The 22,744-nt window shown below is 36.9% G+C and overlaps 1 protein-coding gene across 8 annotated transcripts in view; it reads left to right on the forward strand.

Moving 5' to 3' along the window:
* Nucleotides 1-18,566, forward strand: part of lmo7b (LIM domain 7b) — a 48,926-nt gene extending 30,360 nt beyond the window's left edge. For 2 of the 8 annotated variants that reach the window (XM_016575198.1, XM_016575193.1), the window contains exons 12-28: nucleotides 784-1,201; nucleotides 2,855-3,121; nucleotides 3,432-3,546; nucleotides 6,251-6,412; nucleotides 7,681-7,847; nucleotides 8,538-8,601; nucleotides 9,746-9,771; nucleotides 9,908-10,015; nucleotides 10,312-10,401; nucleotides 10,588-10,802; nucleotides 13,115-13,159; nucleotides 13,549-13,604; nucleotides 13,705-13,873; nucleotides 14,250-14,507; nucleotides 14,642-14,674; nucleotides 17,152-17,257; nucleotides 18,213-18,566. In XM_016575198.1, coding sequence (XP_016430684.1) covers nucleotides 784-1,201; nucleotides 2,855-3,121; nucleotides 3,432-3,546; nucleotides 6,251-6,412; nucleotides 7,681-7,847; nucleotides 8,538-8,601; nucleotides 9,746-9,771; nucleotides 9,908-10,015; nucleotides 10,312-10,401; nucleotides 10,588-10,802; nucleotides 13,115-13,159; nucleotides 13,549-13,604; nucleotides 13,705-13,873; nucleotides 14,250-14,507; nucleotides 14,642-14,674; nucleotides 17,152-17,257; nucleotides 18,213-18,314 — 2,401 coding nt within the window. In that variant the 3' untranslated portion in view covers nucleotides 18,315-18,566. Of the gene's footprint in view, nucleotides 1-783; nucleotides 1,202-2,854; nucleotides 3,122-3,431; nucleotides 3,547-6,250; nucleotides 6,413-7,680; nucleotides 7,848-8,537; nucleotides 8,602-9,745; nucleotides 9,772-9,907; nucleotides 10,016-10,311; nucleotides 10,402-10,587; nucleotides 10,803-13,114; nucleotides 13,160-13,548; nucleotides 13,605-13,704; nucleotides 13,874-14,249; nucleotides 14,508-14,641; nucleotides 14,675-15,615; nucleotides 15,725-17,151; nucleotides 17,258-18,212 lie in introns of all 8 variants that reach the window. The other 6 variants (XM_016575201.1, XM_016575194.1, XM_016575199.1 and 3 more) reach the window with 5 other exon arrangements.
* Nucleotides 18,567-22,744: the final 4,178 nt, after the last annotated feature.

A 22,744-nucleotide genomic window follows, 5' to 3' on the forward strand; every position in this document is an offset into this window, starting at 1 on the left:
TTTTTAACATATACATCTGCTTTCTTGCGCGATCGCTTGTTTCTGCTTTTTCTTCACTGCATTTCGATCCAGGGATTTAGGACCCTTTGAGAAGATGTGTAATGGCACCCCCTACCGTGTAATAGTGAAAATACAGAAATACGAAAAATTCTGTCAATAGCAGGGAAAGAGTTAAGTAGTTCTCTAGCATTAGAATCACTGTTCTCTGTGTACTTCAAGTAACAATACCACAGTGGTATTAGATGCTGCACTGCCATCTATTGACATGGATCAGTATGATTGTTATATTACATTGATATCTGTCTTCTGGCATCAGGCCAGCAGGTACGGATAGCCTTGTCTCAGTTGGTAAACAACAGTGTTTAATTTTCACTTTTCACATCATGAAACTACACTACAGTTCTAGCATTTCAAATGACTTCACAAAAACATTTCCTATTCCTATTTATTTCCTAATGTGTACCAAACTACTGAATTTATCAATGAAGAAAAGTTAGCTATATTTGTAAATCAACATCCCTCTTAGTGCATTGACTGATGTTAACAATTTGAATGTTATTCTAAAGTGTTACCACTTGGTGTTCACTTGTGGATAATGGAGACATTTGATAGTTACACCTGTCCTCCAAGCCCTCTCCACCCCCCGCTCCCCTTCCCACCCTTTAGTGCACAGGTAACCACTAACAGCCATGTGCTTTCCAGTAGAGTCCTGCCCCATCCTTAAACTCCTGCCCTGGGATCAGATCAGCCATTCACTCCAGTTGCCGGTTCACTCTCTTCCAGCTCCAACATGCCTGGACCCATGAGTGATGCGGGCTCCAGTGTCAGCAGTACTGGGTGGTCCACCACTTCAACTTTACCCCTCACGAACGGGACATCTGCTCTGACCAGAGGCACTGACGCAGATACGACTGACTCAGCTGGTGAATTCTTCAGCCCTCCATCAGCTGTTGTCTCTGAACAGAGTTCACTGACCAGCCTGGCTACCATGGATCCAGAACCGTATGAGCAGCAGGGTCCAGACTTCAGCTGCCGTGCAAGCCTCCTGGAGAGCTTTTATGCAGGGGGAGCACGCGTATCTGCCACTCTACCCAGAGGTTTCAGAAGGTCAGAAGGTTCCTCTCGCCTCTCCACGGGCGTCACCCCACGTCCATTTGGAGCCAAACCCTCCAAAGTGTCTTCACTGCCCAGAGTATATTCAGTAAGTGCCCATTATTAGCCTTGCACAATAAAGATGACATTATTTGATTCATAAAAGAAATAAGATTAAAATGTCATGTGAGTCTGGATTGGAGTAGAGGCTTTTAATTCTGATTTTTGCTATCGGTGTCCATTTCACATTGTGTTTAGTATCTCATTGTTTGATTCATAATGCAGCAACTGCGGTACTTTCTCTGTGTAGTGTAGTTTTCTTTTTCTTTGTACCCTGAATATTCCACTCCATCAGGACCATGAATTCATATTAATAAAACTGCTTATTTCATGCCTAAAAGGTTTGACATTTGAACTTATATAGAAGGTTAGTTTGTGTAAGGATGGGCGCAATTACCTGAGTACTTAAAAGTAACATCAATGATCAATCATGAAAATAATCACACAATTTAAAAGTGTATTTTCTGATTGGTTATGGGACCATCTTGCATGGTACCTTGAGGTCTGATTGGTTAGTGTTGGGACAGTATGCATCTAGACCGAAACGAGCCAAAGTGAAAGTGCGTAGTGATACCTGGAAAGTATGCGGTGGTCATTAGTAGAGCTAAAGAAATTCTAAAATTTAATTTTTTAGTGATATTAATTCTTAATATATTTATATATTTGCTTTGAAATGGCTTACATATATTCAGTTAGAAGACATATCACCCAAATAGCCATTATACTAGCTATTTGTCTTATTTTGACTCAGACAGTTTCAAATTATTGAATCAGTTTAAGCTAAATCAAGGAAATGAATCCAGTCTATCATTTTTTTTTTTGATTGAAGTGCAGATTAGAGACATTTAACATCTTCGTCTTATCGCTCCCATATTCACCAGTCATGAGACAGGAAAAGATTGCAGTACTAGTGTAATGCTCTTATGGAAATGTAATGGTCAGTTAAAAAGGTGCAATAAAATTATTGTAATATTCATGATATGACTTCATTTTAGATCATCAGTAATCACTGTATATATAATGACAATATTACCCATCATTTACTTCCAGTAGTACTTACAGTATACTTTTAAGCCCAGAGTCTTACCTTACAGTAACTGTTAGTTTCTAAATAGTAGCTAAATGGTTGATAAACACACCTGATAAAGGAGTGGGCGATGAGGAAGAGTGGTAGTTTGTTCAGTGTTCCGTGTGTGTGAAGTTTAGTGTTACTCCTCATCACCTGATCATCTAGCGGCTGGCTTATTAATAATGGATAAAGCCACTACTACTGCTCTGCACTCTGGGTGCTTCGTGAAACCCAAGCTGTGACTTTGTTGTGTGTGTGCTCTTTTCCATGACGAGCTTTTCAACCGTGCATGGTCACACGCAGTCTTTGGTCACCGTATCTCGAACAAAAGCAATAATGTATTCTCTGTATCAGTCATTTATATGAAGACCTGGAATCTAATAATATAAAATATAACATAAAATGCAAAATAAAATAAATAGGGTCATATTCCATTGAGACATATTCAATTTTTTTTTTCCAGTGCTCTTAAATACATAGTCCTAATTTCATTTTAATGCTCTTTCTTCATAAATGTCTTTTATAATGCAGTCTGCTGAGTCTCAATATCAAACAGAATTTGGCACTGCCAGTGCTGAAGTGGTTGTAGAGGGAAGTAACCACTTTATTTGTTTTTATCTTGGGTTTCTGCAGATGGACGACTCTCATAAAAGCCTGATCAGTGGGAACAGAGACCATTCAATCATCCCCTCTTTCCTTAGTGGTCAAGGAAAGGTCACAGCCTCTGCTGACACGGGCCACTTTCGTTCAAGCACTCATCCAATCAAGAAGGAAGAAGAAGAGAGAAGAGATGGAAGGTTGTCAGCGCCTCCAATTAACTCGTTTGTCACTAAAGTGACTATGGCCGCCTCCAATATACAAACAACTCTTCCTGCTGTCTCTGAAATCAGGGATATTAAGGTAGGCTGCTTGACAATCTGAATCGAGTAAATTAAATCATGACGTCCAGGGTATCCTTAACCTACCTAGAACACTCAGTGGATGAAAACCGTTCTATATTCTTATGAAATAATAATACAGTATGCGCTGTAAATATACATGTATACAATTACTTAATGTTAAAATGAGTTCTCATAGAAAATTGTTTTAGTTTTGTTTGTGTTCTACTGACTGGAGCAGATTTCTTGAAGATGGTGTCATGGGATCCTCAGGTGTCACATTCTCTACCTGTGTATCTCTCTCTCTCTCTCTCTCTCTCTCTCTCTCTCAGGTGGGTCAAAGTGAAATGCGAGTCTGTTTGAATCAGAAGCCAAACAGTGGGAGAGACTTTGGATTCAAGGCTCACTGGGACTCAACTGGTGCTTGTGTGAAATCTGTTCAACCAGGTAAGACTTATAATTTAAAATGGTTCCAAGCAAACCGTTTAGCTATTATTAATAGAGGTTGAAATATAATATATGGTTATAAATATGGTTGTTTCAACCATACCGAATCTCTGTTTAGAGAAATAGGGTGGTGTGCGTTTATGGATGAATGAAGATGTGGAGATGAGATCTGTGTATTTAGCGTTTCTTTGAGTAAAAATAAAAAAAGCTTAATAGCCTAAAAGTTTTCTCAATTTGCTGCTTTGGGAATTCATGATGAATGGTGTTTTTTTTTTTTTTTGGCATATTTATTCGTTTCTTTAATTTTTGATAACGCAAGGAGTGTTTTTTTTGCACTTTAATTCCCATGTGCGCTTCTGTTCAGCCACACTGTGTCATTTTCAGGATTCTGGAGTGAGATTGAGATGAATGATTTATAGAGAACAGTGAAGGCGTTTCTTACTGTGCATTAGTCTGATTGGTTAAACTGAAGAAGTCCTGTAGGGAGTCTGGTCCTGAGTTTAGGATGTGTCCTCATGAATGAGAGGAGCTTGAGCATTCAACTGTGACCGGTGCGCTTAAAAAAGCAGGTCAGGGCAGCCATGCATGCAGGAAATATAACGTAAAGACCATCTATGTTATATTAGCTTTCATCTGTTTCATTGTACAGAAGAGACTGAGAGCGTTTGGTTCTGACACTTGGGATCCTTTTAATCAGCCGTATCGTGTGCTGTTATGAGACAGGCTGAGGTGTAGAAGGCTCAGGTTGATCTCTTTCCCCAGAATTCTATGGAGTCAAAATAATGCCACATATATATGCAAAATAATAAAGTTTTGCAAAATAAAATAAAGTTTTGCAAAAGAAAATAAAAGTATTGAGAAAAAATAAATGTGTTTTTGCAAACAAAAATAAAGAATTGCAAAATATAAATGAAACAGCACAAAAGCAATGATTTTGCAATACATATTTTCCATGGCCATATCTACTAATTTATTTGCAACGCTGCTTTTATTTTGCGTTTCAGTCAAGTTTGAGCTTGCGATACCGTTTTCCCTTTGCGCTTCACGTTTCTGCGCGTCTCGCTTTCTGGCACTGTTTTGACGAAAAGTATTCTTAAAATGCATTCAAAATTCGGAATAATTTGTAATATATAATTATTGGCTATATTTAACCCGCTGGCGCTTTTAGGTATACAGCGACCTCTGGTGGTTTAAGTGTTAACCATAGTCCTAGGCTACGGGACTGTGTTGCACGCGATGTAGACAACATTCGAATAAAGTTTATTATGAATAGATGTTAAATAAAGTACATAAAATAAAATAGGCCTACAATAATTTTTTTTTATCTTATTATTTTGCATATATATGTGGCATTATTTTGACTCCATAGAATTCCACTAAACACACTAACCTACATGTAGAGCCTCATCAATGATGAATGTTCTGTTGTTTTCAGTTCTATTTAGGGCTGTCAGTCAGGTAATATATTATGATTAAGTTTTTGAAGTTAATGTATTTTGATCTTTTTACAGAAGGAGAACCTGAATGCACACAAAAAAAAGCAAGAATATTGGTAATTAAATTTGGTAAAATGTATGTGTACCATTATTGAATACATTCAAGACATCTGGCTAAGGTAGATTTCCGCAACAGTGCTCTTGTCTCACGTGCACAAAAATAATTGAATCCATATATGAAATAATGAAATATATTTCCCTACACTTTCTTTATGAACTTGCATGTGCGGTGATAGAATAAATGTAATTATTTATTATTAATGTAAAATAAATTTAGAAAAAAATAGTAAAGATGTAAATATTACAAATAACACCCTAACTGGCAGCCCTAATTCTGTTCTAAAACCAATTGTTTGATTAGGTTACCACCTATTGGTATAAAAGCTTGTTGATTTTATTAATCCCCAAAGGGCAGTTTGTTTAACTAGTTAAATACTTTGTGGGCACACATATTTCATATACAAATACTAGGGAACAGGTGAGGTCATTCAGTAAAGGAATATGGTGAGCTGTAGCATGATAATAATACGATTAGAAATGCACATAAGACTGTATACAATTAAATATATTATGGAATTTTACATTAGTATTTTCACCAGCTAAAAAATGTTTTTAAGTCAGATTTCTATCTTTTGCTGTAGTGTGTCAGTAGGAAATATCAGTTTACATGTCCAAACATTCATTTTGCCATTATTTGTAATAATCCAGTGAGATTTTTGTTTGTTTCGGCACTTGTGTAAAAATGCTGTAAAATGAGGATGCTGTCAGAAATAACGTCATAAATAGATTTTCTTTATCAATTAACTTTTAACTATTTATAACTAAATTAAGTGACCATCCTTTGCATTTAAAGCAGCTTTTGCCCTAGGTGCACTTGTGCATAGTTTTTCAGGTAGCATCTTGGAGACCGTTCTTCTGGATTGAGTCTGTCTCTTGTTTCTTCATGTCATTCCAGACAGACTGGATGATGATGATGAGATAATAATTTTGGCCACCACTGTACAGATATACTGTACACTTTTTGACCATCTTGTTTACACTTCAACATGCCAATGAATGCAAACCCATGAGAACAAGATTTGTATTCAATACAAATCTAAAATGTCCTGTTGTTCCAGATCTAGAAGTAAACCTGATTATGTACTCTCACAGTTTGACTTGAAGGCACAGCCTTGTCCTGCTTCATCTTCTTACTCTGCATCACACAGGCAGCCCAGCAGAGTTGTGTGGTCTACTGATGGGTGATGAGATTGTGGCACTGGGTGGATGCAGGGTGGCTGAAATGAATTATGAGCAGTTTAAGGGCAGTATGAACACAGCACAGCAAAAGGGCACTTTACTGATGGACATCCGACGACACGGCCAGAACGGTGAGGATGTGGAACCTGTCTGTGAGAATGTAGCACTGTTAAAGGAATACTCCACCCAAAACTGACAATTTGCTTTAACTTTACTCACTCTTGGGTCATCAAAATGTAGTTGAGTCGGAACAGATCTGAAGAAATTCACATTACATCACTTGCCCGCCAACAGATCCTCTGCAGTGAATGGGTGCCGTCAGAATGAGAGTCCAAACAGCTGTTAAAAAAAAATTATCCGAAAAGCTGTGCATTTGTAAAAAAAAACAGACCATTAAGGCGTTTTTTACTTCAAACCATTGCCATTGATCCATTGATCCATTGCTAAAAGACAAGTCCTCTATCCATTAATAATGCTTCCACCAGTGTAAACGCAGTGCTTGGTCTGTGCATATTTCTCTCCTGATTCAGACAAGATGACTTTTGCACTGGAGAAAGCAATATTATGGATGGAGGACTCATATTTTAGCCGGAAGCTATGGTTTGAAGTTAAATACATCTTAATTATAGATTTATTTCATACAAACAGACAGGTTGTGGATTAATTATATTACTTTTGGATTATTGTGATGGTTTTATGAGCTGTTTGGACTCTCATTCTGACGGCACCCATTCACGGCTGAGGATCCATTGGTGTGCAAGACATGTAATGCTAAATTTCTCCAAATCTGTTCCCATGAAGAAACAAACGCATCTGCATCTTGGATGGTGTGAGGCTGAGCAAAGTTCATCTATTTAAACAGCATAATTTAAAATGTCATTATTTTTTACAATTTTATTTTGAAATGATTTAGCGTTAACAACAAATGAATGTTTTTAACATTGTCACACTCACAATCAAATAGTAATATAAAAAGTCTGATTTAAGAAGCACTTAAAATATATTTCTGGCATGGTTCCTTCTGCTTCTGATTTTTATGAGCCCAGAAAGTCAAGGTGCCATTCCAGATTCAGATGCTTTATCTGTTGCTTTCTGTCACTGTGGGAAGGTGGTCTGTATGTCTGTCTGTCAGTCAGTCAGTCTCACTGTCAGGTCTGAATAGTCTGCGGGTTCACTGTGCGTCATTTTTTTTCCCTTTACCACTGGATCAATAATATTTGCTTCAATTTCATCAAAGGGAATAATTATGAGCACACTTTGATTTCATTAATGGACCCATATATGACAAAATATTTTTACCCACTTAAAATCCCACTTTCACAAATCACAACAACGCTAAATCGCAAGTTCACTAACGTGTGACTTGGCATTTCTGATGTATGTTTTGGGTACTGGACAGACTGGGGCAGTGACCAACCTTTCCTACCGTACAAGAGCCATAAGACCATCAATTTGACCAGTGCCAATTCAACACTTATAGGGCGGCCCGAGCAGTATGTCTCGATTAACACAACCTCTCCAGTGGAGACCATGGTGAAGACACAAGTCAACGGACAGCCTGCTAATGTGAGTCAGGACAGGAGTATAATGAATGTGGTGGACTGTGGGAAATCAATCAGTTTAGCTGTTGTTGTTTAAATGTTGTCATTTTTAATACTTATCTCCAAGTTGGTAATTCATCTGCTTAGTGGTACATTGAATGCTTAAGGGGGGGGGTACACTATCGTTCAACAGGATCAATAATAATTCATTTGATGGAAATTAATGCTTATATTCAGCAAGGATGCAATAAATTGATTAAAAGTAACAATAAGGACTTTTTATAATGTTACAAAAGATTTCTATTTCCAATAAATGCTGTTCTTTTGAACTTTCTATTCATGAGAGATTTCTGGAAAAAAATGTATCGCTGTTTCCACAACAATAGTAAGCAGAACAACCGTCTACAACATCGATGATAATGTTTTTCGAGTATGAAATTAACATATTGGAATGATTTCTGATGGATCAACCTCGCTGAAGACTGGAGTAATGGCTGCTGAAAATTCAGCTTTGTATCAGCAATAAATTGTATTTTAAAATATATTCAAATTATTTAAAACTGCAATAACAAATTTGATTGTATTTATTTATGACTTATATATATATGACTATATATATAAAAAGCAACCCCAATAATTTGGTAGTGTACATTCTATTTTAAGTAATTAATAAAATCAGTGTTTATTTGTCTAATTAGATTTTACATGTTTTCAGGGAGTTCTACCTAAAATGGTGAATGGACGTATCCAGGACAATCCAGTTCCTCTAAGAAACAAAGGTGGGTTCTCAAGACCCCTTCAGCAGTCAACTTTGTCCTTGTTCAGGGTTAAACTGAAGAATTTTCATGTTCTTTAAAAAAGACACTCAAATATGTGGAAAATGACAGTCTCTTTCCACTGTTCTCTCCCCACTTGTGTTATAGACTATGAGAACATAGTTTTGAAAAATCATAGAAGAAAGTTAGAGTATTTCATGCAAAAAGGTAACTGCATTCACTCAGGCTGTAGCCGTTTAATGCTACGCGGCTAATCGATCTCTGCAGCTTATTCATTTAATTATACTGTGACTGATTTGTATTAAGCACACTCTTAATGGGGTGTATTGGTGCGGTCTGTTCTGTTGAATATTAATATCTGATTTCGCTCAAAAACAGATGGGTTTGCTTATTCTGCGTTCTAAGGGCCTGACTAACTAAAGCATTTAGTACACACATTAAATCTGTCACCCATTTAAGTTAACATTTGACATGCTCTTTTCTCACTACTGTATGTACAAAAAGCTTTTTTTAAAGTCAAGCTCTAGGACTGAGCAGTAAGATCTGAAATTGCTCAGTGGGTTTCTGTTGCTTTCCATTGTATTGCTCTTAAAGCTAATGCTCTGTCCTTCAGGTGTCACGGTTAGCTCCTGGGTCTATCTCTGTGGTAAATAAAGATGTGTGCTGTGATACACTGTAATTGACTGTGTGTGAGGACTGCTGTTTGTCGCTCTTTCTCTTTCTGTCTTTTTTCTGTATCTGTTGTGATTCCTGTCATATATCTTTGCAGAGTTGTTTACAAAGACAATTTTGAGTTAGCTAGTCTCTTATAATTTGGTGCCGTGATTTGATTCCTCTGCGATTTAAGTGCTTTTAATTCTATGACGTGCTCTACTCCTCTGAGGCGTTTTTTGCACTCTCATCATGTTTGTCTCTGTCTTGCGTGTTGTTTAAAGCCTGCATACCAGCATATGAGTGTTAATTTGTTGTGTGCTCTCTTGACCATGGTGGCTTTGGTTACGGTTTTGTCATATGAGCAAGGGGGTGTGTGTCAGAATCCACTGAGCAGCATGAACCAGCAGGTTAAAGGCATGGAAAACTCATGGCTATTTGTGTGCTTTATTATGCTGTTTAAATGGATCATCTTTGTCCCCTCCTCTTTTACTAGGTGGCTCGGAATCTGCCATCTCTGATGTGAGTCGCATCTGTCGTTCACATTTAGTCTTTATTCTAGGTCTTTATCTTAAATTCTGATTTATCAGTGTGCTGATAGTTTACCTTTTGGTTCCTTTATCCTTATTTTCTGTTGTTTATTTTTCTGGGGTATCAGCTGCAGGTTCCCTCCATCAGTACCACCTCCTCTCGCTGGTCATGGGATCATGAGGAGGAGAGGCGGCGGCAGGAGAAATGGCAGATGGAACAAGAGCGCCTCCTGCAGGTATCACCAAACACCAAATCACATAAATGTTCTTTTTGATTCTTGATTTGTATGTTTTAGTTTCAGTACAGTTAGTATAGTAATTTGTTTATTGTAGTTAATATATTATATATAATTATGCCAATATAGAAATACTGCATACTTTTCTATCAACCAACTGTATGGAGGTGTCCAACTGAAATGCATTCTAAAGTGTATTTAAACAGCACTTGCATCTGAGCTTTTCAATGTAATAAGCTCATTTTAAAAAAATCAATAAATGTTTGCTAGTGGACTTTTGTCTGCATTGGTTTCAGGAGAAGTATCGACGTGATCAGGAGAAGTTGGAGGAGGAGTGGAGGAGAGCTCAGCAGGAGGTCTATGGAGAGGAGCACAGTGGTACTGAGGTCAGAAGATTGCCATAGCATTAATCTCTCTTGCTTCATCATTTTATAATTTCTCTCATTTCCACTCTAACACGGCATGTAAATTAAAGTTGTATACAGTGGTTCCATTGCCTTTAGACTCTACAGCATGATGACTGGTAAATAAGAACAATAACAATGTTATTATATACCTCCTGCCGATATTAGGAGCAGAAATGCACTGATGTGCTGTCAAATGGAAATGCTACTTATATTCCATCGCCCTTCTTCAACCAATCCATTGCTACCACTTCAGTGGCATCCAAGCAGAATGCAGAGAAGGTGGAAGCAACACAGAACAGACAGAGCTCTGTGCAAACAGCAGCAGCACAGCAGTCACTAAAGGCAGAAGTGGAGTGTGATTCAACCACAAAGAGTCAGTGGTAAGAAATATGCCAAACACAAGTTGGAAGAGAAGTTGTAGCTGTTAATGCCAAGAAAACATTAGGATTTAGCATTTCTGTAAATATTAGAGCTGTCATTCAATAAAAAAAAAAATGTAATTGCATATTTTAAAATACAAGCACACAAATGAAGATGATTTGATAATTTCAGTAAATAAATTCACTGAAGACATTGCATAATTGTAGCTGACAAAAGACTCAATATATATCATATTCAACAGATCTCGTTGTTTTATTCCAATATAACTGATCATAATATCACCAGCACCTATCCAATCCACAAGAATCCAGTTTGTCAACCTGTCTGAGGAAGATTTTGGGAACACATTTCTTTTAATTGTTGGTCTACATAAACATGCAGACAGACTTTTTTAGTTGATGTGTTGAATCTAGCTGTTTTTCAGCATCGCCATGAGCACCATATTTTTACCCTAACAAAATTAACTGTATTAGTTGTAGTGCTGGGCGGTATGACCAAAAATTTATATCACGGTATTTTTCAAAATTATACCGGTTTCACGGTACATGACGGTATTTTTTTTTCATGCATTGACCGGGTGTTAACCATATTTTCTTTCTAACTGCAGTATATTGACTTAGAATGCCCTATTTTACTATCATGATTGCACAGGATTCAAAATACAATTTGTCATGCCTGAAAGATATTTGTGCACAAGATACATTGTTGTTATTATTATTATTTATTTATTTATTTAGATTTTTTGTGACTTATGCTTTAACAAACAGTGTTACTTGTACAAAGTGCATGTCCCTGGAAAAGTCTGATACCGATATTGAGCCTTGTCTATGCTTTCACTGTCTACATTGTTGGAACAACAAATATAGATTTTCAGTTTTGTTTGTAAAGTTTTTATCAGTGCTTCTTATATCTTTCATTTTCCTTCTGTTGGTACACTACCATTCAAAAGTTTGGGGTTGGTAAGATTTTTAAATGTTTTTTAAGTCTCTTATTATTTTTTGAGGAAACTGTGATGCATTTTTTTTCAGGTTCAAAAGAACAACATTTATTTGAAATAGAAATTATTTGTAATAATATAATTTTAATTATAAATTACTTTTACTGAATAAAAGTTAAGTTTTCTTTGATAAAAGTTACTGCCCCCAAACCTTTGAACTAGTGCTGGGCGGTATTTTTCAAAATTATACCGGTTTCACGGTACATGACGGTATTTTTTTTTCATGCATTGACCGGGTGTTAACCATATTTTCTTTCTAACTGCAGTATATTGACTTAGAATGCCCTATTTTACTGTCATGGTGAGTGAATATTGTCAAAAAATACCACACTAAATAGTGACTAAACATGACCCATTAATACATGTTAACCAGGAGTCACTCTCATTTATAATCGCGGCATCTTCTGATAAAATCAACATGCATCTACACTAAAGAGCAGCTATGAATTTGTTTTGGCTATATTACTTTTTTGTCTCATGCAGCGCACTGCCTGCGTCTGAGTAACAAACTAAAAAAAACAACAAACAAAAAAGTGCATGTGATATTAACAGACGAACTACGCTCATATTTATAATTCCAAACAATCAGTAAGCGACAGGTGCTTGGAAACGCTGTTTTGTACTCATTTATTGATGAGTCGGCTGCGGTGCGGCCAACTGAATGTGCTGCTTCTCTGCCGCTCACTGCACAGAACAGACGCCGAGAGAGGTGACACTTCTCCGGGAAAGTCAGACCTCGCGTTCGCGGGACAGCACTGGCGAAATCTTCCAACTGAACCATAGCTAAGGTTTATCCAAAAAAGTCGCTAGGTTTGTCAGTATGAATATTCTATGGAAAAAATAAAAAGTGCTAAAGTCGCGCTCGTGTGTGTGAGACGCGGGAGCTGATGGCAGGGTGCGGTGGATATTTGTGGCGGTCAATGTGGATATTGTGGATGAGTTCTTCTGTGTCATCACGTTCTATTAGTTCTACAGCTTCAGTTTTGGAACTCACGCTTAATAACACGTACAGCAGTTCCCTCACCACAGTGCAACAGTGAAAAGGGACCCGTTTCAAACAGTGTCGCGTTCCGAACGTTGATTAAGCGACATACACCCGTATTGCGGTATATAAAAAATTCATATCATAACAAAAATAAACACCGGTATTCTGTATGAACCGGTATACCGACCGGCACTAATTAGTTGTATGCATGTATTTATTTATTTAAACTTATGTGGCATTTGTAGTTTATGTGGCATGTGTACATCTTACTGCTGCTTTGGTTATTGCTTGTATGTCTATCTGTCTGCTTCTGCTTTGTCCTGCTTCAGCTCAGAGGAGTCCTATGGGTTTGCCAAGCTTACAGTTTCTGACAGGTCAGTTTGCTTTTGGGGCTGCATTTGCTTCTTTGAATGGCTTTTGTGGCATAAGGAAGATGATGTGATATACATTTAGCAGCACTTTTCCTGTATTTAAAAGTTTTCCAGTTTCGTAAAGGGGAAACGTGTATTTTTTCTCCATTATTAAAATCCTTTGTCTCATTTTAATATGAAGGAAAAACTTAATTCTGGTTCAGATTTCAATTCCATTTAGTGATATTTCATGTTACCTTATCGCTCTCATCACATACAGTTCTGTCCCCATTGCCAGAAGAATTTGGGGAGTCGTTGTTTGTGATGCAAAAAATGACACACCACACCTTTACAGTTAATACATTTTTTTGTTAATTCCTGTTTTATTCAATTCATGTGTTTATTCTGCATAGGACAAAGTCAAAATCTACCCCTGCACTTCAAGGCCTTCACAAACAAGATGCTAAAGGTGTGATTACTTTATATTTTGGTTCTTTTTATCTGAATTCCTGAATAGTTGAACACCAGGTACAGTTCTCGTCTTCTCTGCCTTGTCTCTTCATTGGCAGCAGGAAGCGGTAAAAAGAAGGGACAGCTGTCACAGGCAGAAAAGGAACGTCTGCAGATCCTGGAAGAGATGAGGAAGAAGACGCAGCTCCTCACTGACAACAGTTGGATCCGTCAGCGCAATGCTAGCATCAACAAAGAGCCCGTCACTGTGGGAACATCAATCAGGAGGTCCTGATGAATAAACATTTTCCTTATATTGTTGAGCACAGATTTTCTTTGTCAGCTCTACACTACCATTGACTAGTGTGACACATGGAATAATGGCTACTGAAAATTCAGCTTTGCATCACAGAAATAAATGCAATTTTATAATGTATTCAAATAGAAAGCGTCTATTTCAAATGCATAATATTTCACAATATTGCTGTTTTTACTGTATTTTTGATCAAATAAATGCAGGTTTGGTAAGCATTAGAAGCTTTTTTAAAACATTACAAAATCTTCCCGACCCCAAACTTTTGAATGGTAATGTGTCCTGGTTGACAAAGGAAACCACATCATTTTTAATCTTTAAGTCTTTAATATCTCAATCTCTGCATTACAGATATGAATCTCTGGACAACCTCCACTCAACCAACTCCTCCTGGTCTAGGCAGTCCTACACTTCAAGTGTCGCAAACAGGCCCCATTCTGCTTTGGGAAACCCTGGCACTTACAGGAGTGGACGCAGCAGCCTGGGCCCTGATTCAGCTATCTTCTCTACTGGTCTTAAGCAGAGCTCCAACTCTCCCACTCCACCAATCACAACTATGCCTGAGCCATCGGTCCCTAAGTCCCGTCCAAACTCTCAACAACGTGGCAGGTGTGGATTAGTCCTGACCCATTTTTAAGTGTGGTATTTCAGAATGAATTTGTGCTTTGTCTTTAGTGAATAAATTCAAGGCATTGAAACACTTTTAGGCCAATTTTGAGTGTAGCTTTCCTTTTTTTCTTAAGAAGGATTTCACTCTACCTGACCTTTAACCCCAGGTATTTAAAAAAAAACAGTGACTATGTTCTGAATGGAATACTAGTGCACTGCATACTGCAGTATATACTGTAGTGTACTCTACAGTTCACAAAGTTGAGATCATTCAGTATGATTTTTTTATTTTTCAAGAAATTAATACTTTTAGTCAGCAAGGATGCAACAACTTGATTAAAAGTGACAGTAAAAACGTTCATTCTTAAAGAAAAAAAACCCCTTCTACTCAAAGAATCCTGAATTTTATTAATGTTTTCAAGAAGAAGAAAACTGTTATTTCAAATTGCCATAATATTTCACAATATTACTGTTTTACTGTATTTTGATCAAATAAATGCAGCCTTGGTAAGCATAAGAGACTTATTTCAAAAACATTAAAAAAAAATCTTACAGATCACAAATGTTTGAACAGTATATGCTGCAGTGTGTATTGTATTGTATACTGCATACAGTTAAAAATATACATATATAAGCAAATGAGTATGCAATATTCAGTATTTCTTGCGACTAGTATTATGCCACAAAACCTCACTGCACTGCTTGCTAAATCATCTTGGAAATACATATTGTTAACTGAATCTAATTTTGTTTAAAAATGTTCATTTTTGGCTGTGTTATTAAATATGCAGTCAAGGTAGAAATGTGAAAAATTGCTATTCTAATTTTTACACTGAAAACTCAAGTGGAGCATATTGCATTGTGGGATACAGTATTCCACACATCATGCTCTCATTGTGCATGTTTTGTCAATTTGGGTATTTCATGCATACTGAAACTTACTGTGTACAGTGTACATGCAGTATAGTATGGTAGTATGCTATTCGGAATCTTTCAGTACTCTGCCGCCAGCCTCCCCATGTTAAATGTAGTCGAATCAATGCAAGGGCAGAGCAATGCTGTCTTCTATTTGACATTGAACTCTGACACTGGCATGTGGTGCCTGTAGGCTGGTCAGTGGCAGGCGGATGTGCTCAAGGTGTGAGCGGCCTCTGGGGAAGGGAGCTGCCATGGTCATCGATTCCCTGGAGCTCTGCTTTCACATTGGTTGCTTCAAGGTGAGACCGGAGGTCACCTGAAAATGAGAGTGAGCGGGCACTCCATGGATCTGTTGCACCTTGCCTGGGTTTTTAGCCTTCATCATTTAGGGCAGCATGAGATCATTAATCACCTAATATCAATAAATTCTCTTTTTTTTTGGTGTAGGCAGTCAGATTACAAGCATGCAAAACAAATTAGAAATGGTGTAGATCCTAATTTAAAGTCCTAATTTTGAATCCAAGGAAAAATTGTGTAAGGGAATATAACAGAATCATTCCAGTAGTGCTTTAAAGGGATAGTTCACCCAAAATGAAAATTCTGTCATTAATTACTCACCCTCACTGTCTGACGTAGAACACTTGTTTGCGAGCAGAGGAATGCACACGTGTGCGTCGTGGTACTCTTGTGTACACGTGTCTAAGACTGACACAGAAGAGAGGAAATTGTTGAATACTGTCATTATTTTTGTTTTCTTCGTGCACAAAGTATTCTCGTGCTTCATAACATTAAGGATGAACCGCTGATGTCACATGGACTATTTTAACGAAGTCCTTGCTACCTTTCTGGGCCTTGAACATGTCAGTTGCGTTGCTGTCTATGGAGGGTCAGAAAGCTCTCGGATTTCATCAAAAATATCTTAATTTGTGTTCCGAAGATGAACAAAGATCTTACGGGTTTGGAGCGACATGAGGGTGAGTAATTAATGACCGAATTTTCATTTTTGGGTGAAATATCTCTTTAACTTCTGTTTTAATTCTAAGTTAAATTGAAATTTGTTCAAATTGAAGTCCAGCCTGTTTTCTGATTGCCTCATTGCCAATAAACTTGGCAAAATGAACACACCTTCTGGCTAACCTCAGCATAACCAGTACCGTTGCATCACCAGAACCCTGCCAGTCACTGATCACACAGGCTTTTCCAATCACACAACTATACTGTATTTTCCGGAATATTAAGTTTTTTGTTTTTTTTAAATCATCTGAACAATGCAGTTATGTGCCATTATATATGTACATAAATATTACATTATTTCAGAATACTACAGTTATTTATCTAGTGAGAGAAGTCAACTTTTGTCCTGGTATGACTTGTAGTCAGGTGTAATTTATTTTTCGGAAAATACAGTATTTGCTTTCCTTCTAATGAAGCTTGTCCCTTTTAGATTCTTGTGTCCGGTTGCAGGGGTTGTGTTTTGTTTACGGTAGCTCCTTATTTCTTCACTGCTGCACAGGAAGGTTACATCACTGCTTCACCAGCCTTAACTAAAGAAATCACCTTTTCAAATCTAGCTATGGTGGTGGATCTGCCCACGCTGACCCAATAAACAGTATTTCTAATGAATGAATCATTTTGCTTGCTTTGGGAGGCTTTGGAGTGGAAAAAAGGGTTGTATCCTCTCATCTTGATGTGTGTCCAGACTCACTGTTTCTTGTTGATCTTGCAGTGTGTCAGCTGCAGGACTGACCTTGGGAGAGGGGCTGAGTCCGGAGCTCAGGTCAGAGTCAGACACGGACAGCTCTTCTGTAACACCTGCTACAGCAGAGTCAGAGGTAAGCAAGAACCAACGTGCCATTATAAAACCAGATTCAATTCAGCGGTTGCTTTGAATAACCATACTCTGAAATCTATTGAGAATACGAGCCTGCAGACTAGCCTTTATTGCTGAATGAAATTACACTGCTAATGGTGCTGGGTCCTGATTAAAACCAGCCTAAATTTAGTATGTAAAAAACTACTGCATCTGAATGATACAGGATCATTTGCCCTCACACATGTTGTGTTATGTTATGTTTTGTGTTGTTATATGTTATGTTATGTATTGTGTTATGTGTTATATTATATTGTTATAGTATATTATATTTAGTGTTGTCAAAATTAGTGCGTTAACACAGGTGAATAATTTTCCAATTTAACGGCATAAAAATATTTAAGAAAAAAAAATGCAATTTAGTTTTTTTTTTAACTGATTGACAGCACTAATTTTGTTATATTATATTACATATTAAGATCTTATGCTTATCAAGGCTGCATTTATAAAACCAGTAATAGTGAAATATTATATTATATATTTTAAATAGTAAATTAACCGTTTGCTATTTGAATATTTTGTAAAATGTAATTTATTTCTGTAAAGCTGAATTTCCGTGATCCTGCTGCTCAAGAAACATTTTTTCTTATATAATATATATTATTAGTATATTATAATATTATATAATATATTATAATATTATATTATAATATATTATTAGTAGTTTTAAATGGTTCTGTTTTTAAATAGAATTCTTTTTAAATGTATTATTCAGAGATAATCTCAGCTAAATCTTTTTTTTTGACATGACATTTGATGTCAATTTCCAAGTTCCTTTATCATTATGATCTTCAGCTCAGCTAATATTAAATAACCTTTTGTTTTCACAAATAGAAAAGTTTTCAGTTCAAAACCTTTGCTTTTTGTTTTAATAGAACAACACTGCTAATTGAAAGACTGTATGCATTTTCTCTTAGTCTGTTCCTCCGTCTCCAAGTAACCAGAATGCATTGCAACAGATCGAAGAGGAGTGTACCACAGAAGCGGCCTCAGGAATCACAACTATTAGCACAACCTAACCACTGCAGCAGGCTTTATCCACTGCTTACCTTCACCGCTTTGACAATCAATATATTGAGACTGATATTTCTGTGATTGTTCTCGTAGTATGACCGCTACATAGTGACGAGTTCGAACACGTTATTTTGATCACTGCTGATACCCCTGAGGTTGTTTCTGTACTGGCTGACATCCATGTAGTAAGATGTAATGCTGAACAGTTATGCATTCCACGTGGCAAGTAATAACATGTCTAATGTGTCGAATGACTTCTAAGAACTGTTTTATATGTTCTTTTTTGAAGTAAATCCTCTCATATCTTTAATATAAGCTTTCCTCTCATAATTCTTTAATAAATGTTCTAGCACACTTTATTTGGTTATCAAGCACTTTTTTTTCCCCCTTTCATTGGTAGAAATCACATAGTGGTGATGGTGCAGGGGTTAAGTCATTGTTCTGTAACAGCTAATTAGGAGGAATCTTATTATGCAACATTTTTAAACACGCTGCTTAATAGAAATGTATTTGATCGGTCATACTTACAGATGTTGAAATGTATAATCCAGTAGGTGGCACTCTGGTTGTAACTGACATTTGCCCATCTATTTAGATGCAATGTTCTGCCAATCAGATGTCCGGCACATAGAGGTTGTATTGCATATAATTGTAAGATCAAATGACCTGGGATGCTTCTTTCCAAGCCCTTATGCCAGATGTTTCTGTTTGAAGTTTACATGTCTTTCTCCTTGTATGACATAGCCTAGATAAAACGCGTTAAACAAGTTAAATTAAGTGTTGCCATGGAAATAAAGCTTACTTTTAAATGGAAAATTATTATGTACTGAAACTATTTTCACTGAAGAACTAAAACCCCTTTTTTCTTTTAAAAAAACTTTTACTTCGGCTTTTTTCCCCCTATACGTATAATTATCTCTTCATGTCTTGAAACGGATACATACTTGAGTCCCAATATGGATAATTTAAGAGTGGCTGCACATCTCCAGACTTTTCTGCTTCCTGTCATTAACTTGCTCCCATAGTCATCTCCATTTTTACTGCTGTAACCTCATTCTCAATGGCTCTGCAGTGCAGATTTGTCTGAGAACTTGATTGCTCTGTGGAGTGTTGGAATAATAACAGCTACCTGCGGAACTTTGTTCTGAATTTTACATTTTTCGTTTAAAAACGCGTATAACCAAGCACTCAAAAAAACAACCCAAGGAACATTATCAAAAACGATGAAAGTGTGTTGTTGTTGTTCTGGTGTTTTTATGATGGATGGCGTACCAGGTGCATATCTGCCACCTACTGGACTGGAGTGTGAAGCACTGGATTTTTGGCTGAACAGTTCCTTTAAAGGGGTCATATGATGCTGCTAAAAAGAACATTATTTTGTGTATTTGGTGTAATGAAATGTGTTTATGCGGTTTAAAGTTAAAAAAACACATTATTTTCCACATACTGTACATTATTGTTTCTTCCCCTTTAAGAGTGGATTACTGGTTTTATTGACCTCAAAGTGAATATTCTGTCTTTTATTTAAATATAAATATAGGTCTCATTTATTTACAAACTCTTATGGCACACAAAAGATAAAGTTTTGACGAATATCCTGGAGTCTATTTTTTGTATAATTAAATGAGAACTGGTGCACAGCAAAACAAAACCACGCCATGGTTCATATCACACAATGACTTGGTGTGAAGAGCAAATAAAAGTCATGATTGACTGAGCATCCAACCTAGTTCACCTTGGCATGTTTGTGAAATAGGTAGCAATGACCAATGCGTGGTGGGGGAAATCATTTGAGTCAGCTCTAAATTAATCCGTTCGTCTGGAGTGCCTAAATCAGTCAGAATGATTTAATGAATAGACCTGATTTTGTTCTTGCGTTCATCTCACAGAACAGGTCTCAGTGGAAGGGACGATCATTAGTGAATATAATTCTGTTTCTCACAAGAAGTCAATTTATGGCTACAGAAGAAATGGAATGAAACTTACAAGCTTGGAATATTAGCAAGTAATCTTGAAAGCTCAAGTCACCATTTTTTCTAAATACATGGGAATAAATGTCAATGTCTTCTTTTTTGTACTATGAAAGAAAGAATATCATACGAATTTGGAACAATAAGATAGTAAAGACCTGTTTACACCAAGAACGATAACTATATTAGCGTCCAAACTAAGAACAGATAAAGTTCTGTTCAATACATGCTGCAGTTTTGTTGTCTGTCACTTTAAATACTCAAGCTTATTAAACAGGGTCTATTCTGTTTGCCTCATTGTTTTTATGGTTCATAAACTGGAAGAAATCTTTCTGAAAGTGATTCTAACGATATCGTTCCTCTGTGTCCTTATTGTTATAGTGGACTTCACTATTCTCATCAAATTAAAACTTCATAATTATTTTTTTTCATTATCATCCTTAAGTGTAATATTTGCACAGTTGTGATAAGAAAATGCTATTTTGATGAACAGATGATGCTCTTTTGTCCCTCTCCGTGCATGCAGATACCTCTTCCCTCAGCAGTATGTTCTTCCCAGAATTGTTATGAAAGTCATGACCTTAGTGCACTAGCCGCAAGGGTTCACATCGCCCATAAAGCATAGCATTCCGTTCATGCGTGCAGCCAAGTCTCAGATGTGTCCTCTTGCTTAATTTGCCAGTGACGCTCAGTTCATGCAATCTGAGCTTAATATCTGCTGGCTGAGGTCAACAGACTCCCTCTGAGAGACCCAGGGACAATTGGAATCATTCTTCAGCTGATTTAAATACACCCAAATAACCCTACAATTGAATTTCGTATATGGGGACATAAAAGCTAGCCTGGGTCACATGATACTAAACAAAAGAAGGCCACACAAATCGAATAAAGTCTTCTATAATGGTGCCTGCCTTGGTTTGTTTTTATTTGATCCCTGTTTGCAAAAGTATCCCTATTTATTAGAATAACCTATTTTAGTCCTTACTTGTTTTTCTTTGTTCACGTTGACATTTAATCTCTCTGTCTGTTGTGTTCAAGACCTGTATATTTTTACCATTCCCTTCAGCTAGTTCATAACACATGACCTTTTTAAGGGCACGGTAGCACTTCAATGTCTTTATATGGGAGTGCTGTGAGTTTGAATTTATTTAGCTTATTCTTTACCGTCATGGCAGATCTAGGACTGTCCCTCTAAACCCCAAAGCGGAATAACAGTTCTCAGCCAAATCTAGGATGTTTTGTTTTCCCTTGCAAAGCATATCCGCAAACAAGAAGCAGCTCGTGTTAGCTTGGGAACAGAGTTTGAGAAATGCATGACGGTTTGGAAAATACCTCCCACCCCCGAGTTTGCGCATATTGTGGTCTTTCTGTGTATCCCTCAGATAAGGCCTCTCAGACTATCTATTACAGGAAAGTATGAATTCACATAAAATTGTAGATTATACCACAGATCAGTGGAATTGTTGCATAGATGAAGGAATGAAATATAAAAACCTCATTGGTCTCACTTTCCTGTTAATGTTTTGCCTTTTGTGAAAACAGTATTCCTGGAAATCCATGTAAACTGCATTGTTCTGTGTGGAAAATACGCATTGCTGAATTTCCCATAACAATAAATGGAAATTCAGGACACTCTATGCTTAAATTATAAACAACGTGCAGTTACACATAATGATGAATGACTGTTAACAGTTCAAATGTAAATAAATGTCCTGTAGGTCAAACTCCATTTCTCCAGACTGTCTTTTCTGGGTATTCAGAAGCAAATTAGATTTATGACGACGTACCAATTTTTTTTTTTTTTTTTTTTTTTTTGCATAAAACAAAATTACCCAATTACTTCTGTCTGTCCGCTAAATGTTTTATTTAAGTATAGTTTCGCATGGACAGGTCATCTTGAGTGATCTTGTGGCTGGACCTTAGAAAAGCAGTCATGAATGAGGTTTTGGCTTTGGCCTCTGGACAGACCACATTTAAAAGCCTCCAAGTAATGACTAGTAACAATGTCCACTCACATGAGCACTCTTACAATTCTGCATCACTTCCAGATTTTTTTCTTTAGTTGATATTAATAAAAGTTTGTAAACTGTTCTAGGCTCAGGTTTAGTTCCAACACACATACCTGTACAGAAGTTTTCATATCAGACTGAAGGACTTGATCAGCTGGTTCAGGTGCATTTAATTAAGGCTGAAGCTAAACCAACGCCACTAGAAGGCAAGCCTGCAACCTTTAGCCAAAAAAGTGTAACGGCTAATGCTAACGGAAAGGAGACCAGAGGCATTTTTTATTTTTTTTAATGGATGTCAATGGAGGAGAGGCTTCACTACGCTGAATAAACTGCTTTTTAGAGGAAACAGCTTATCATTTAATGAATCGACAGCCTATCGGCTAATCTTCAACATGTTTTACACTAAATAGTACTTTTGGATTGAACTATTTTTAGTTTACACAGGGAAAAAAAATG

The sequence above is a fragment of the Sinocyclocheilus rhinocerous genome, unplaced genomic scaffold (genome assembly GCF_001515625.1).
Source record: "Sinocyclocheilus rhinocerous isolate Xijiao unplaced genomic scaffold, SAMN03320098_v1.1 scaffold1254, whole genome shotgun sequence".
Lineage (NCBI taxonomy): Eukaryota > Metazoa > Chordata > Actinopteri > Cypriniformes > Cyprinidae > Sinocyclocheilus > Sinocyclocheilus rhinocerous.